Here is a 12,376-nt window from a genome sequence, read left to right as displayed (position 1 = left end):
TGATCCTGTTTGAAAAACTGAAATCATTAAATCACAATTTTACTTAAAATGAACAACTGTGCAGCTAAATCGAAGCAGACAAATAAAATATATATTTTTATTTTAGTCATTTTGAATGAAATAGCTTTGATAAATATCGCGGCTGTTTTTACCTGTTCATCATAACCCCCGCCAGACTCTAATTTATTATGGGCGCGACAAGCATATCTTTTAATACCCACAACAGTAATGCTTTGTTTGTGTTTGCTTACACTTTTAGATTGTCAAATTGTTGCTGCGTACGGAATGCAAGTGCCACGGTGTGAGTGGCTCATGCGCAATGAAGACCTGTTGGAAAAGTCTACCTCCGTTCCGCGCGATTGGTGACATCATGACGAAAAAGTATCGTAAGGCGAAAGTGGTGCAGGCCATTGCAGTTACGGGGAAAACCAACGGTCAGCTGCAGTTGGTTTTAAAAAGGTTTTTTGCTTGCAAAATTGTAACATAAATACATTGCTTGTTAAACACTGTACTCTTTTGCAGGAGGGGTAAACAGCAACACACCAGTGTAAACAACCAACAACCAAAGAGAATGGAATTGGTTTATTTGCAACCTTCACCAAACTACTGTGAGCGCGACGATAACTCTGGCATTTTGGGAACAGTTGGGCGTCAATGCAATCGCACATCGAACTCAATGGACAAATGTGATCTGTTATGCTGCGGGCGAGGCTACAACACACACCAGATTGTAAGAACATGGCAGTGTAACTGTAAGTTCAAATGGTGTTGCACAGTCAACTGCGACATTTGCACTGAACGGACCGAGGAGTACACGTGCAAATAGTGCGAAAAAAATTAATTGAATTTACTGTAAACTATTCAATGGAAAATCATAACTTGCTTTATTCTAGTTATGCTTTATGTCTTAGACAGGACTCAGTATTATTTGAATGTACTTTAATTCATATTATTTATAATAAATCGTATTTTAATTAATGTAAACAATGTTATCTATCAAGGACAGAAACCATGAGCTAGGAAAATCTGAACGAATATTTCCCGAACATCGTCAAAAAGCTTATTTCACTGGTAGCACGACATGGGGATCCTGCGCGATGAACGAAGAGCTTTTCATTGATTCTTTTATCATCGTAGCGGAGTGTAGAAGTGAAAATTTGAGAGGAGAATAAAATTGGTGGAATTTCTGTTGAAAAAGCCAAATTTTGGCTGTAAATAGTGTAACAATGATGAAGAACCAACCAGGGCCTGGATTCAATGGCCCAAACGTAGCGCGAGTTCGATTGCGCTAGGAAAATTTATGGTGGAAAATTTCGGGTAGGGTGAAGGAGCTTCTGCAGAAAATTTCTTCCCGTGTGAATCGTAGTGTAAAAAATTGTATCACCAGGCCACCTGCTTCAGATGTGGATCAGAATGCGAAGGAAAAAGTGCTAACCAAAACCAAGTCATCCTGGAACAAAAATTTGTGTGAATTCAACTTCCTGGATTTGATCCATACTCTTATCGAATTCGTGCAAAATGATTGCAGGCTGGCATACTGGGCGAGCATAAGTGAACGACCGTGGGCTGAGAAAAGCTACCCTGGTGGCAGAGGCCAAGGTAAATGGAAAAGAAAAATTGATTGAACCCACACTCTTCGCGGTCGCGTTAAGTGAAAATTGTGAAAACCGTCGATACGAGAAATTGTTAGCAATTGTTTTGTGACTGGAAAATAGTGAAAACGTACAAATCCAATGAATGGTAATTTTTGTTTGCCTTATTGAAGTTGTTTAAATGTCCTCATAAAAATCCAAGAAGAGCAATTTTCCCAGAGTCATATACAGTTTTCCGCGATAGAGCATAAAAATAACACTATTACATATACCTCATTAAGTATTTATCTGGTTTGTCGCTGGAAAATTTCTACTTTCCAAATGGAGCTAAGAAAAAAAGCTACGTTGAACTAGTGACTCACCAATACCTGCATGGTGGTTTGCACACATTTCCCCAAAAAAGTGACATCGAAACAGCTACCAACAAAATAGTGCTACCAAGCTAATGTGGGTGCTGATAATGTTGTCAACACTCACTATGAAAGCTGCGGTGCGAAAGATTGTGTAGGTGTAATTACTATTTTCCAGAGTTAGTATTCAATTTGATTGTTGATATGATTTAGTATTATCCAGTAATACTAATATCTGGATTATTTGAATCTGAATAAAAATGGAAATTTCATGTAAACTCAAATTATAATCTGGATTTATTGAAGGTGCAGCATGTTATATTTCTAAAGTGAAAATAAATCCTAAAATTGAAAACTTGTTACTACTGGGTGAGCATTTTTAGCATGAATTTATTATCGGTACAGTTCAATATCGAAATAACCCACTATCGACAATCGATTTTACTCTCGTTCTGTATGTTAAGCATAGCGTTGGAATTAGTGTGCTGTAATCGTAAGTAACGAAAGGGAAACCCGGACACAATTGATCCCTGGAGACAGTTGATTTTACCATCTTCAATTTTTTTTTTAATATGGGCAGCCAACCATAACCTTTTGTCTAAATAAAATCTTTTAACGACATTTGCATTAGTTTGAAAGACAAATATATTAATGAGAGCGATATTTTTTTGCAGAATCTACACGACTATTTTGTTCCACTATCTCGTCATCTCTGCAGCATCCTGAGCCAATCTTCATGAACTTCCACTTGATAATATTCTAATATGTCTAGATTGGGAGGAATCGGGGGCCATTGGGTGTGTTAAGGTCCGATGTTACCCCCGTACCTATGCAGTACATCTTGGCTGTAGTGGTGTTGTGCTAAATCTGAACAAAACTTCACGGATCATTTGTGCAACTTTATGTTCGTTGTTGTTGTTGTTGTTTTTTGTTTTTAATAGGATCTTTCAAGGCACTTTCGAGTCCATCGCGGAATCCATCATTATTTGCGACAAAAACCTAGGTTTCATGTGTTTATGCTTTGAAATAGAGTTTCATGTATCTGGGTATTACTTTTAGGCATAAATTGTCGCCAATAACTAATAATAAAGTGGCACCGGTGGTGTAGTGGTAAGCGTGATTGCCTCTCACCCCACCAGGCCTGGGTTCAATCCTAGTCGGCGCCTCCGGGATGTTCTGACGCATAACTTCTCTGATCACGCCTTCGGAAAGGAAGTAAAGCCGTTGGTCCCCGGTTCATGAGTATGATGGGTCGATAGGTAGGGTCCAGGTGTGGGAGCTGCCTCCCTGGCGTCGGTAGCATTGGTGCTCAGCACGGAAAATAAGATCGACGGAAAACAAATCAAGGAAAAAAAAACTAATAATAAAAATTAAAAATAATACCAAAGCTATGCTTTAGAAAAGGATCGTTACGTTAGAACGAATGACGCAAATAAATATTATTTCTCGTTAATTTTAGCATCAGTTCTTTCTTGATATCACGAGCAATGTTTGGATCACCTTTCTAGATTTCATTCTTTAGAATCAGTGTTTTGACGAAAACCCCTTCCATTCATTCACACAACGAATATACCCTGAGGGAGTAAACTCATATCCGCTGTGACACAGTAAAGTGGAAGATCCTGATGATGTATGACATCGCTGGGAAAGGTAACCTGATATCATATCCCACAGAAAAGAGAGAAAGAAAAAAATCATGGATGTATAACGCTTCAATTTATTCTGAGTTCTGCAGATACAGAGATGAGAAACGAATGAAGTGGATGGAAAAAAATAATATAAGATGTGCTTGTTTTCCTTATCCATCTGAATGCCTTAATGAGACCGCAGGGCAAAGCGTGTGTTCTTATCGCTAGTGAAGAAAAATTCTCCTTGTACTTAACAATGCTCGAATATGATGCTAGTCTTTGAGCATACGCCACTCATTTCAAAATCACCATGCTCTTGAAGTTTAGCTTGATTTTAAAAGTGTGGCTTGGTAATCTAGATGTTGATGAGTTTCTGTAATCCTCCAGCGCCCAGCACCGTTGAAGTAAACTCATTTCTATTCATATTATGCTATTTATAAGCTTGTTAAAACCACTATAATGTGCAAAAAAAAAACGAAAAAAATAACTTTTTGTGTTTGAAACTGAGTCAAGGGGATCATTCCGGTACACACCAATGTGAAAGTAGATACATAAAGCTTTCATTTGTAACACGTTTCATCAAAATCGGATAACAATTGGATTTTCACAGTCAAAACAAAACAGGTGTCACCACTTAGATGAAAATAGGCGATGCAGGGTTAAATTGATTTGCAATCTCAAGTTCACCTAGCTGCTTTAGATTTGGTTTTTAGAATTATCCACTAAATAAGAGTTATTCATCCATTCAAATCTGACAAATGTTCACTTAGAAAAGCAGTTGTGGACCGATCTTTTACCAGAGGTTTTAAGAAAACTAGGCTATAAACTGAATAATTTATAGTCTTAGCATAAGCAAATCCACCTTTCCTTGAATTTCTTGTTCTAGAATAATATTAAAATATTTGTTCATTGCTGTTATCATCGCCATTGGAAGCAAATATTAAGTTATGAGTGGTTCATTTAAAAAAAAGTCTTAAATTTCTCATAGTTCACCCTCCAGTTTGATTCATATCCCCAAAATATTAGTCTGTGCAAAAAATGGTAAAGATTCATGAAGGCTTAGAGAGTTACGGGTAAAAGTTAGTTTCGAGATGATAAAGTATAGCATTTGCCACTTTTTGAGGCATTGATCAAGAAAAACTCAAAAGTGAAGGGATAATTTAATTTCAAGGTATAGAATAGCCTATGGTGGACCAAAACTTCGTGTAGTGTCCGAGCCCCATAATTCACAAATGTTTAAAAATCATTTATTTACTCTTAACAATAGTGCAGAATGTGACTAAAGCCTCGGAAAAATTGACACCCTATTGTATTTATTGTGGAAAACCACTATTTTTGAGTAAATTTAATGTTTCGCCAAGTAATGAAAATTCATCAATGCTCTGTTAGAGAACTGTGAATTTGGTATCCTTGGAATTTTCAGGTATTTTATTTTTTCAACTAAGCTCAAACTTTTGCCCGGATTTACTTTATTTAAAGTCGGTATGAAGGATTTCACCGACGCTTCTTTTTGTAAATCGGAAGGCAAATATTTTATGTGATGGGGTTGATTCTTTCCCGCTGAGAAGGTTTTCCATTGATTTGAGATACAAAAATGTGTTTTTGAAAAAATGTGCGAGAACCATAGATATTCCAGCCTAAATTTATCAAATCCATAAAAAAGTGATTTTTGTAGCCAATAGGGTAAATAAACCAGTTTTTGGTCCAAGAGGTTTCCTAATTGACCCTATCTCAATTTTATTTTTTTTTTCATTTTTTACCAAATTTATTCCCATGCAGGGTTTTAAAAGATCAGTTTGTGTCAAAACATTGGAGGGGAACTTGATGATTTCAACATAGGAGTTCATAAAAAATTTGAGACATCTAGTTTTATTGTGGTTTTAAATAGATATTTCTTCAGCAACACTTATATCCGATTTTTTAATTATAATGTTTGTTTGAAGAAGTTTGCTATTGCATGAAATAATGCAACTTTGCTGCAGACTGAAACCCTCAATATAGTACCAGTACAAGCGAATCTCCATTGAGAATGATCAACTTTAACATTTTGTAACTTTCTGCAATAACCAATTTTTCCGAAAACCGTCCTCCTGGACCACTGTGGCAGTGGCAACAACATATTTTTTACGGTTGATAGTTATTGCTTAATTGAAGCGCAAGACCATCAGAGGTCTAGAGCGCCAAAAGGTGCATTTTTTTTACAATTTTGCTGAAAATTTGGCACATTTTATGGGTTTAATTTATTGGTTTCATTTTGATTTAATTTTTAGTGTAATGGTTTTTGATAAAACAACGTTGAAGAGTGTGCTGAGTAAAAAATCGAATTATTATTATGATAAAAAATCGCTATGTTAATCTCCCTTGTACAGGTTAGTTGTTCACTACTAACATGTCATTTCATTGTTAGTTTCGACAAAGTATACTCAATATGTATTAGAGTGGGTCACCGTAATATGGAAAAACGCAAACTTTACCTCACCATGCGAGATCAAACTTTTTTTTTGGTTCCATTTGGGGTCCCAAACAACTATGTAAAATTTTGGGATGATTGGTTGTAACCCGGCTTTCCGCATTGCGTTTGAAATTTGTATGGAAATTAGTATTGAAAAACCTACGTTTTTGAATTTTTATCACTAGAGACCACAAATTTGCTTTAACCATGCAACTAACTATGTAGAAATATAGTCCAGAAAGTGCCTAACAACTTATTTACTAGACGCTGTTTTGAATCGAAAAATCTTGTAGTGGAAATATTTAATATCCACTTGTCCGTACAGCTGTTAGTGAGATGATGTTGTTTGAATTATATAAGCAGTTGGAAATTTTTAATATTCAATGTGAAGCTTTTATTTGATATATTAAACTGCCATTAGGGTCACCTCCATATAGAAAACACAGAAGTAGTCCTACGTCAAAAACCAAAAACAGGAGAAAACGAAAACTGTCTTCACGAGCTTTGGCCAAGTCACAAGTACAGTCAGATTTCGCTCGTTGGGCAATCTATAAGTGAACTACGTTTTAGTTAGGCTCCGAAGTCAAACGTCATTTCTGACACTGCTTATTCCTTTTCGATATTTCGAACGACTTCATGCGAAAACCGGCAAACGAGTGGAGTAATAATACAGATTATTGCAATGTGATACAACGAGTTGCTTCCTTGATGTTTGTCAACGATGTGGCTGAACGAGGGGTGGAGCTAATTTCTGACTTTATCAAGAAATCCTACCGAAACGCAGTTTAACAGCAATATTTGATTCAGGTGATCGAACAGCATTTACAAGAGTACCCTGAGAAATCGTTGAATATATGAATCTTAAATATAATCATTATAATCCTATGACATTTGTGTGAACTGCTCTTTTGAGATTGAGTCTTTATATCTACTTTCATTGATATAATAGAGGAAGTGGAAGGGATGCAGTAGCCCCCCATATCCAATCACAACTATTTGGGCATATAGTCTAGATACTAGCTCAAGCTTACGACAGCTCAATCAGAAGGAAGAAAAAGAAGAAGAAGAAAAGAAGAAGAATAAAAATAAAAATAAGAAGAAGAAGAGGAAGAAGAACTACGCCTATTAAATGGAGCAAATGTTCTTGAATACATTTGAACGTACCAACTTGACAAAATCAGAAACACCGAAGTTATTTCAGTTTTAAGCTTTACTTCCATTAATATGTGTGACGAGGGTAGGGACTAGTGCTGGGACTCGGATTATCCGGATATTTTTATTTTTCAATTTTATTAAATTTTGCCAATTCACAGATCTCCCATTCCATATCAGGTCACATGGACACCTAAAAACCAACTTGTTGACAAATATATATAACAGTAAAAAAGAAAACTGTTAAAGGGAGAATAAATGTGAAATTTCACTACCCGGATATCCGGATAGTAACTATCCGCCTGATAACGATCTCAACATTTTCTCAAATTATTTTATTTCAATATTGGGCATTAGAAAGCATGATATTCTGTATATTGAATATCAATTTAACGATATTTAATTTGTCTGAAAGTAATTTTATTGAAAAAAAAAACTGAAGTATCCGGATAGTTGAAGTCCCAGCTCTAGTAGGGACCCTTCCTATTAACTATGTCTATGAGATTGAGAAATTGTTTTTAAATAATTTATCTGAACATTCCAAATCGATAAGATAAGAAACTTCGAAGTTATTTCAGTTTGCAACTTTACTTCTATTGGAGCGTGGGAAGGTGTAGCAAACTTCCCTATCAAACTACGCATATGAGATAGATCTTTTGTTTTTCAATAATTCATTTCAACATACCAAACCGATAAGATAATCAACTTCGAAATTATTTCAGTTTGAAGTCTGACTTTCATTGGTACACCTGCAGTGTTGGCAGGAAAAGTGATTTTTGGCATATTATTCGAAACATCGATCTTTGAGCAGCTATAACTTTTTTAGAAGCATTCTAGTACCGTACATCCTTGGAAAAAGTTGTTTTACATGGTTAGATGCATGGTTCAAACAAAATTGTGGTCCCTAGGAATTAAAATGCAACAAATCAAGTTTTCCCATGCTAATTTCCATACAAATTTCAAACACAATGCAGAAAGCCGGGTTACAACCAATCGGTTCCAAATTTTGCACAGTTGTTTGGGACCCTAAATGGAACCAAAAAACATTGTTCTGAAAAAATAATCATGATGACCCATCCTAATATGTATGTAATTCATCATATTCGGTTTTTCTTCAGCATATTTAAGATATGCTTTCATATCATGAATCCCGCTGAGAATTTTAAAGCAAGAAATATGTCTACAGCTTCCATATGAGGTCATGTGCTTGCCTGGCACCCGACTCACAATGAATCTATTATTGTATAGACTTTCTGACGCTTTCCATGATGTCACTTTGCAGGCAACTTCTTTTCTTCTATATGTCATCATCTATATTTCTCGATTCAAGCTGTTAAGAAGGGTACCATTATGAAGGGAATATTTTTTCTCATCATCTATAAAGCTTCTATTCCGGAAACAGATCTGGCACATGCATGATCCCCAATCCCGCAGTTATTTACGTACTATATAATCAAAATGCATGTCATAGGCATGCAAATCGAGATCAATCAATAACAATCAGATTTATCCACAAGATTGTCCATCCTGACACAATATTAGTGCTCCCTCTGATATTGGATTTTTGCTTGACCTTGTTCTTGTCGCTGCTTATTATTATCACAGCTTTACCTTTAGTAGTCAAAATGAAGCTGAGAAATAAATTTGATAGCATCTATATAATGCTACATCTGATCTCATGTTGATGAAAATTTAACAGAGCAGAATATGAATAGCTAGCGAAAGGAAAAAAAAGCAATGGAAATGGCAAGACTCGTTTTTCCCGTGGTATTTTAATATTCAGCACGACTGAGTGCTACTTTGGCATTTGATTTTTTGCCAACCTATAGGCTAGTTTAAATAAGATAATTTTTATCATGGAAATTTTATGTTTCCGATGCATGAAAATAAAACATGCGGCTTTAACAATCCGTTTACAGTTAATTTATTTATTGTCCTCAATCATATGTAGACCGTTTTGTTACATTAACAATTACATTTTTTTCTTAATAGTAATAATGAACAAAAAATAAATATAAAATAAATAAAGCAGCGTTTGTCTTAATAATATTGTATTTTTAAGTGTTAAAATTACAAATTAAATTGAAGTGGTGTTTTAGTTTGGTTTTTGTCCGATTGCGCAGTTGTTGGGAAGGCACATACAAATTTAGTTTTGATAAGAGTGATTCTGAATCAATACGATGCGAAATGATATCGTTTACAAATGAGAACATTGCAAATTCACGACGCTCTTTTAATGTTTGCATGTTGATGAGCATGCACCGTGCTTCATAAGACGGTAATCTTCTCCAACCTAATTTACGAATTGCAAACAATAAGAATTGCTTTTGTACCGATTCTATTCGTTCCTCGATTGTTATTCAATAAGGTGACCCTACTGTGCTGCAGTATTGCAGTGTTGACCTCACATAGGCAATGTACAGTGTTTTTTATTGTGTACGGATCATGAAAGTTATAGCTAAATCTATATATATAAAAATGAATTTCTGTCTGTCTGTCTGTCTGTCTGACCCTTATAGACTCGGAAACTACTGAACCGATTGGCGTGAAAATTTGTATACAGGGGTTTTTGGGGCCGTGGAAGGTTCTTATGATGGTTCGAGACCCCTCCCCCTTCTGTAAGGGGGGCTCCCATAACTCGAGAACTAATCAAGCAAATGGAACCAAATTAGGCATGTGGGGGCGAGTGTGGGGGTATAAGGAGATAATCATAGGGGGTAGCCCCTTAGATAATAGGGGGGGGGGGGCTACGTACAATATAGCATGCTTTTTTTTTAAATCGGTGCATAAACTCAAGCTAATATTGAATCCCGAGCAAGACCGGGCACACTCAGCTAGTCGTTTAATAAAGCCAAGAATGTTGTATGCTTTGTTGATGATGCATTATAATGATCACTGAATGTTAGTTTGGAATCTATGATAACTTCTAAATCCCTAAATCTTTCACACTTTTATACCGGTAGATTTTCTTAAAAGATTATAATATCTGATGTGCTTCGTTTTCTACTAATATTTATTGAATAACATTTGTTAACGTTCAGTTGTAAAAGGCTTTTGTTGCACCAAATGTAGAACACGTGTCCTGATGTCTTCCTTGCTCCTTATTTCTAGAAAGAGCTTCATGTTTTATGGTTTTAAGAATGAAGGATATGTCATTTACAAATAGTGTAAACAAAAGGGGGCCTAAATGAGAGCCTTTAGATTTCGATTTCTTCCTTTTGTATCTAACTATTTGTTGACGATTAGTTAGATATGAATCGAGCCATTTGAGAAGTCCTGGTTCAATTACCATTTTTTGCAATTTGAAGAGCAGCAAGGGTATGTCAATGCGATCAAATGCCTGAATGAAGTCTATATATAGAGCTTCCATTGTCCATTGCAATCAGCGAATAGTTAATAAATTCGAGTAAATTTGTACTAGTTGAACGGACTTTGAAGGAACCATGTTGCATGTTAGTGGTTCTGTTTTTGATTTGATAAAATAATTTTTCATTAACGATTGCTTCAAAAATCTTTGGAATGCAAGAGATAATGACAATCCCACGGTAATTACGTATTTCAGATTTTTTTCGCCTTTAAAAATGGGCACTAAGAAAGAACTTTTGGGGAAGTTCCCATATTCCAACGACTTATTGAAAAGCCAATACAGTGGGACCGTAAGTTCTATTGCTAAGCTTTTCATAAATACGAGTGGAATACCGTCAGGTCCTGAACCTTTTGAGATGTCTAAATTTCTTGAAGCCACCATAATGTCCTCCACTTTGATTTGATTGGCACTTATGTCTCTTGTAACTTCAGGGAATCATGAAAAATATTCTCGATCGTGATCTTCATCACAGAAAGTGGTGTAGATTTCTTGAAAGAAAGTTGCAAATTAGTTGTTATGATAAATGAAGCGTACAATATGCGAAGAAATATAATTTCCGTGGCAGCATTATAGAGCAAATGTTATGTGTAAAATCCGTTTTCAACCAAATGCGTTCAAATTTTGAGCACAGTTGAGCAAAATTTAACAAATTTCCCAACCAATATTAATATTTTTCAAATTCAAGATTTGCATCAGTTAATTACACCCACCTTCTTCTTATTGACATAGATGCTCTTATTCGAGCTTATGCCTATGCCTTAAGTCCAGAGGCGAATCGTGGCTAAAAGTTCTACCGGTTCGACAAGTTCCATGTTAAAAAATGCGCTAAATAATGTCAATTAAGCCAAGCAGCACACTTGTTACTAAACAATTGTGGTTACTGAATTGCAATATATTCCAGTCACGATAAAGTTGCAGCTACTTATTGTGATAGAAGTGTGCTGCTTGAGAAATTTTCCTTTTTTTTCACTCGTAAGGCGAAAGCAAAGAAGTATAATTGACGCAAATAAGTTGTGAAGTTAAATAATGAATTATACACAGCATAAAAAAAGTTATTGAATATTACATCAACACTGCTGCAACCAGATTATTCCATCAGTTGTAGATTATTACATTGCACTATGTACACAGTTTTATCGAACAAATTTACATCCATGGATGTAACCTTGTATTATTTTTTTGCAATCACATCAATATATGTAACATCAGCATTACGTTTATCAACATTTCATTTTGTTTGCTGTGTATAGTTTCTAGGAGTAATGCAACATAATAAAAATGTAATACGCCATATAAGATAATTAAGTGCACATACCATTTTATGTTACGGAGCTTATATAACATTCTTCCGCAGCATTGCGACGGTAATACGCATGAGATAACCGTCCTACCGAAACAAAAATTGCCAACAACTAGAATAAATTAAGAAAAATAAAATTTAATGCCTCTACAATGGTTTATGCGTTATGCATACATAGTTTAGATAATAATCTGTACCAACTTTGTTTATCACAAGCATAAAACCTTCCATAAGTCAGCGATTTGAAAGGTTATGGTCACGAACAATTTTCAAAGCGGCATGCTTCAATTCTCAAAGAACGTATGGAATCACATGAACTTTCCATCAGGCACTCGTATAATATTAGCTTCAGGTGAATTAATACATCGGAAATTTAACGAACGCATCTAAGCGTTTCGTCTCATTGGTTAATTCGCGAAGGCGCACACGCTTTGGCTGTCTGTCAAATTTTCATAGCTAATCAAAACAAACATAGTGTAGTACTAGAATTTCGACTAGAACGGGCTACGCTTATAGATGTACTTGGGACTAATAG

At 35.5% G+C, this 12,376-nt stretch overlaps 1 protein-coding gene and 1 long non-coding RNA gene across 2 annotated transcripts in view; both read left to right on the top strand.

The window, feature by feature from the left end:
• Positions 1-259: 259 nt before the first annotated feature.
• Positions 260-981, top strand: LOC135715026 (protein Wnt-2-like; the record flags this gene model as incomplete). The annotated part of the gene is made up of 2 exons (XM_065238436.1): positions 260-459; positions 523-981. Coding segments are annotated over 2 exons (504 nt in total), but the record flags the coding sequence as incomplete, so codon positions are not given.
• Positions 982-1,144: 163 nt separating this feature from the next.
• LOC135715027 (uncharacterized) overlaps positions 1,145-12,376 on the top strand; it is a 40,907-nt gene continuing 29,675 nt past the window's right edge. The window contains exon 1 of the long non-coding RNA XR_010518922.1: positions 1,145-1,740. This is a non-coding gene — a long non-coding RNA (uncharacterized LOC135715027). The remainder of the gene's footprint in view (positions 1,741-12,376) is intronic.

The sequence above is a fragment of the Ochlerotatus camptorhynchus genome, unplaced genomic scaffold (genome assembly GCF_037179485.1).
Source record: "Ochlerotatus camptorhynchus isolate MF236.1 unplaced genomic scaffold, CSIRO-AGI_Acam_v1.1 ptg000785l, whole genome shotgun sequence".
In the NCBI taxonomy this organism is placed as follows: Eukaryota; Metazoa; Arthropoda; class Insecta; order Diptera; family Culicidae; genus Ochlerotatus; species Ochlerotatus camptorhynchus.
The sequence above is the reverse complement of the archived record's forward strand: the minus strand, read 5'-3'. Positions and strand labels throughout refer to the sequence as shown.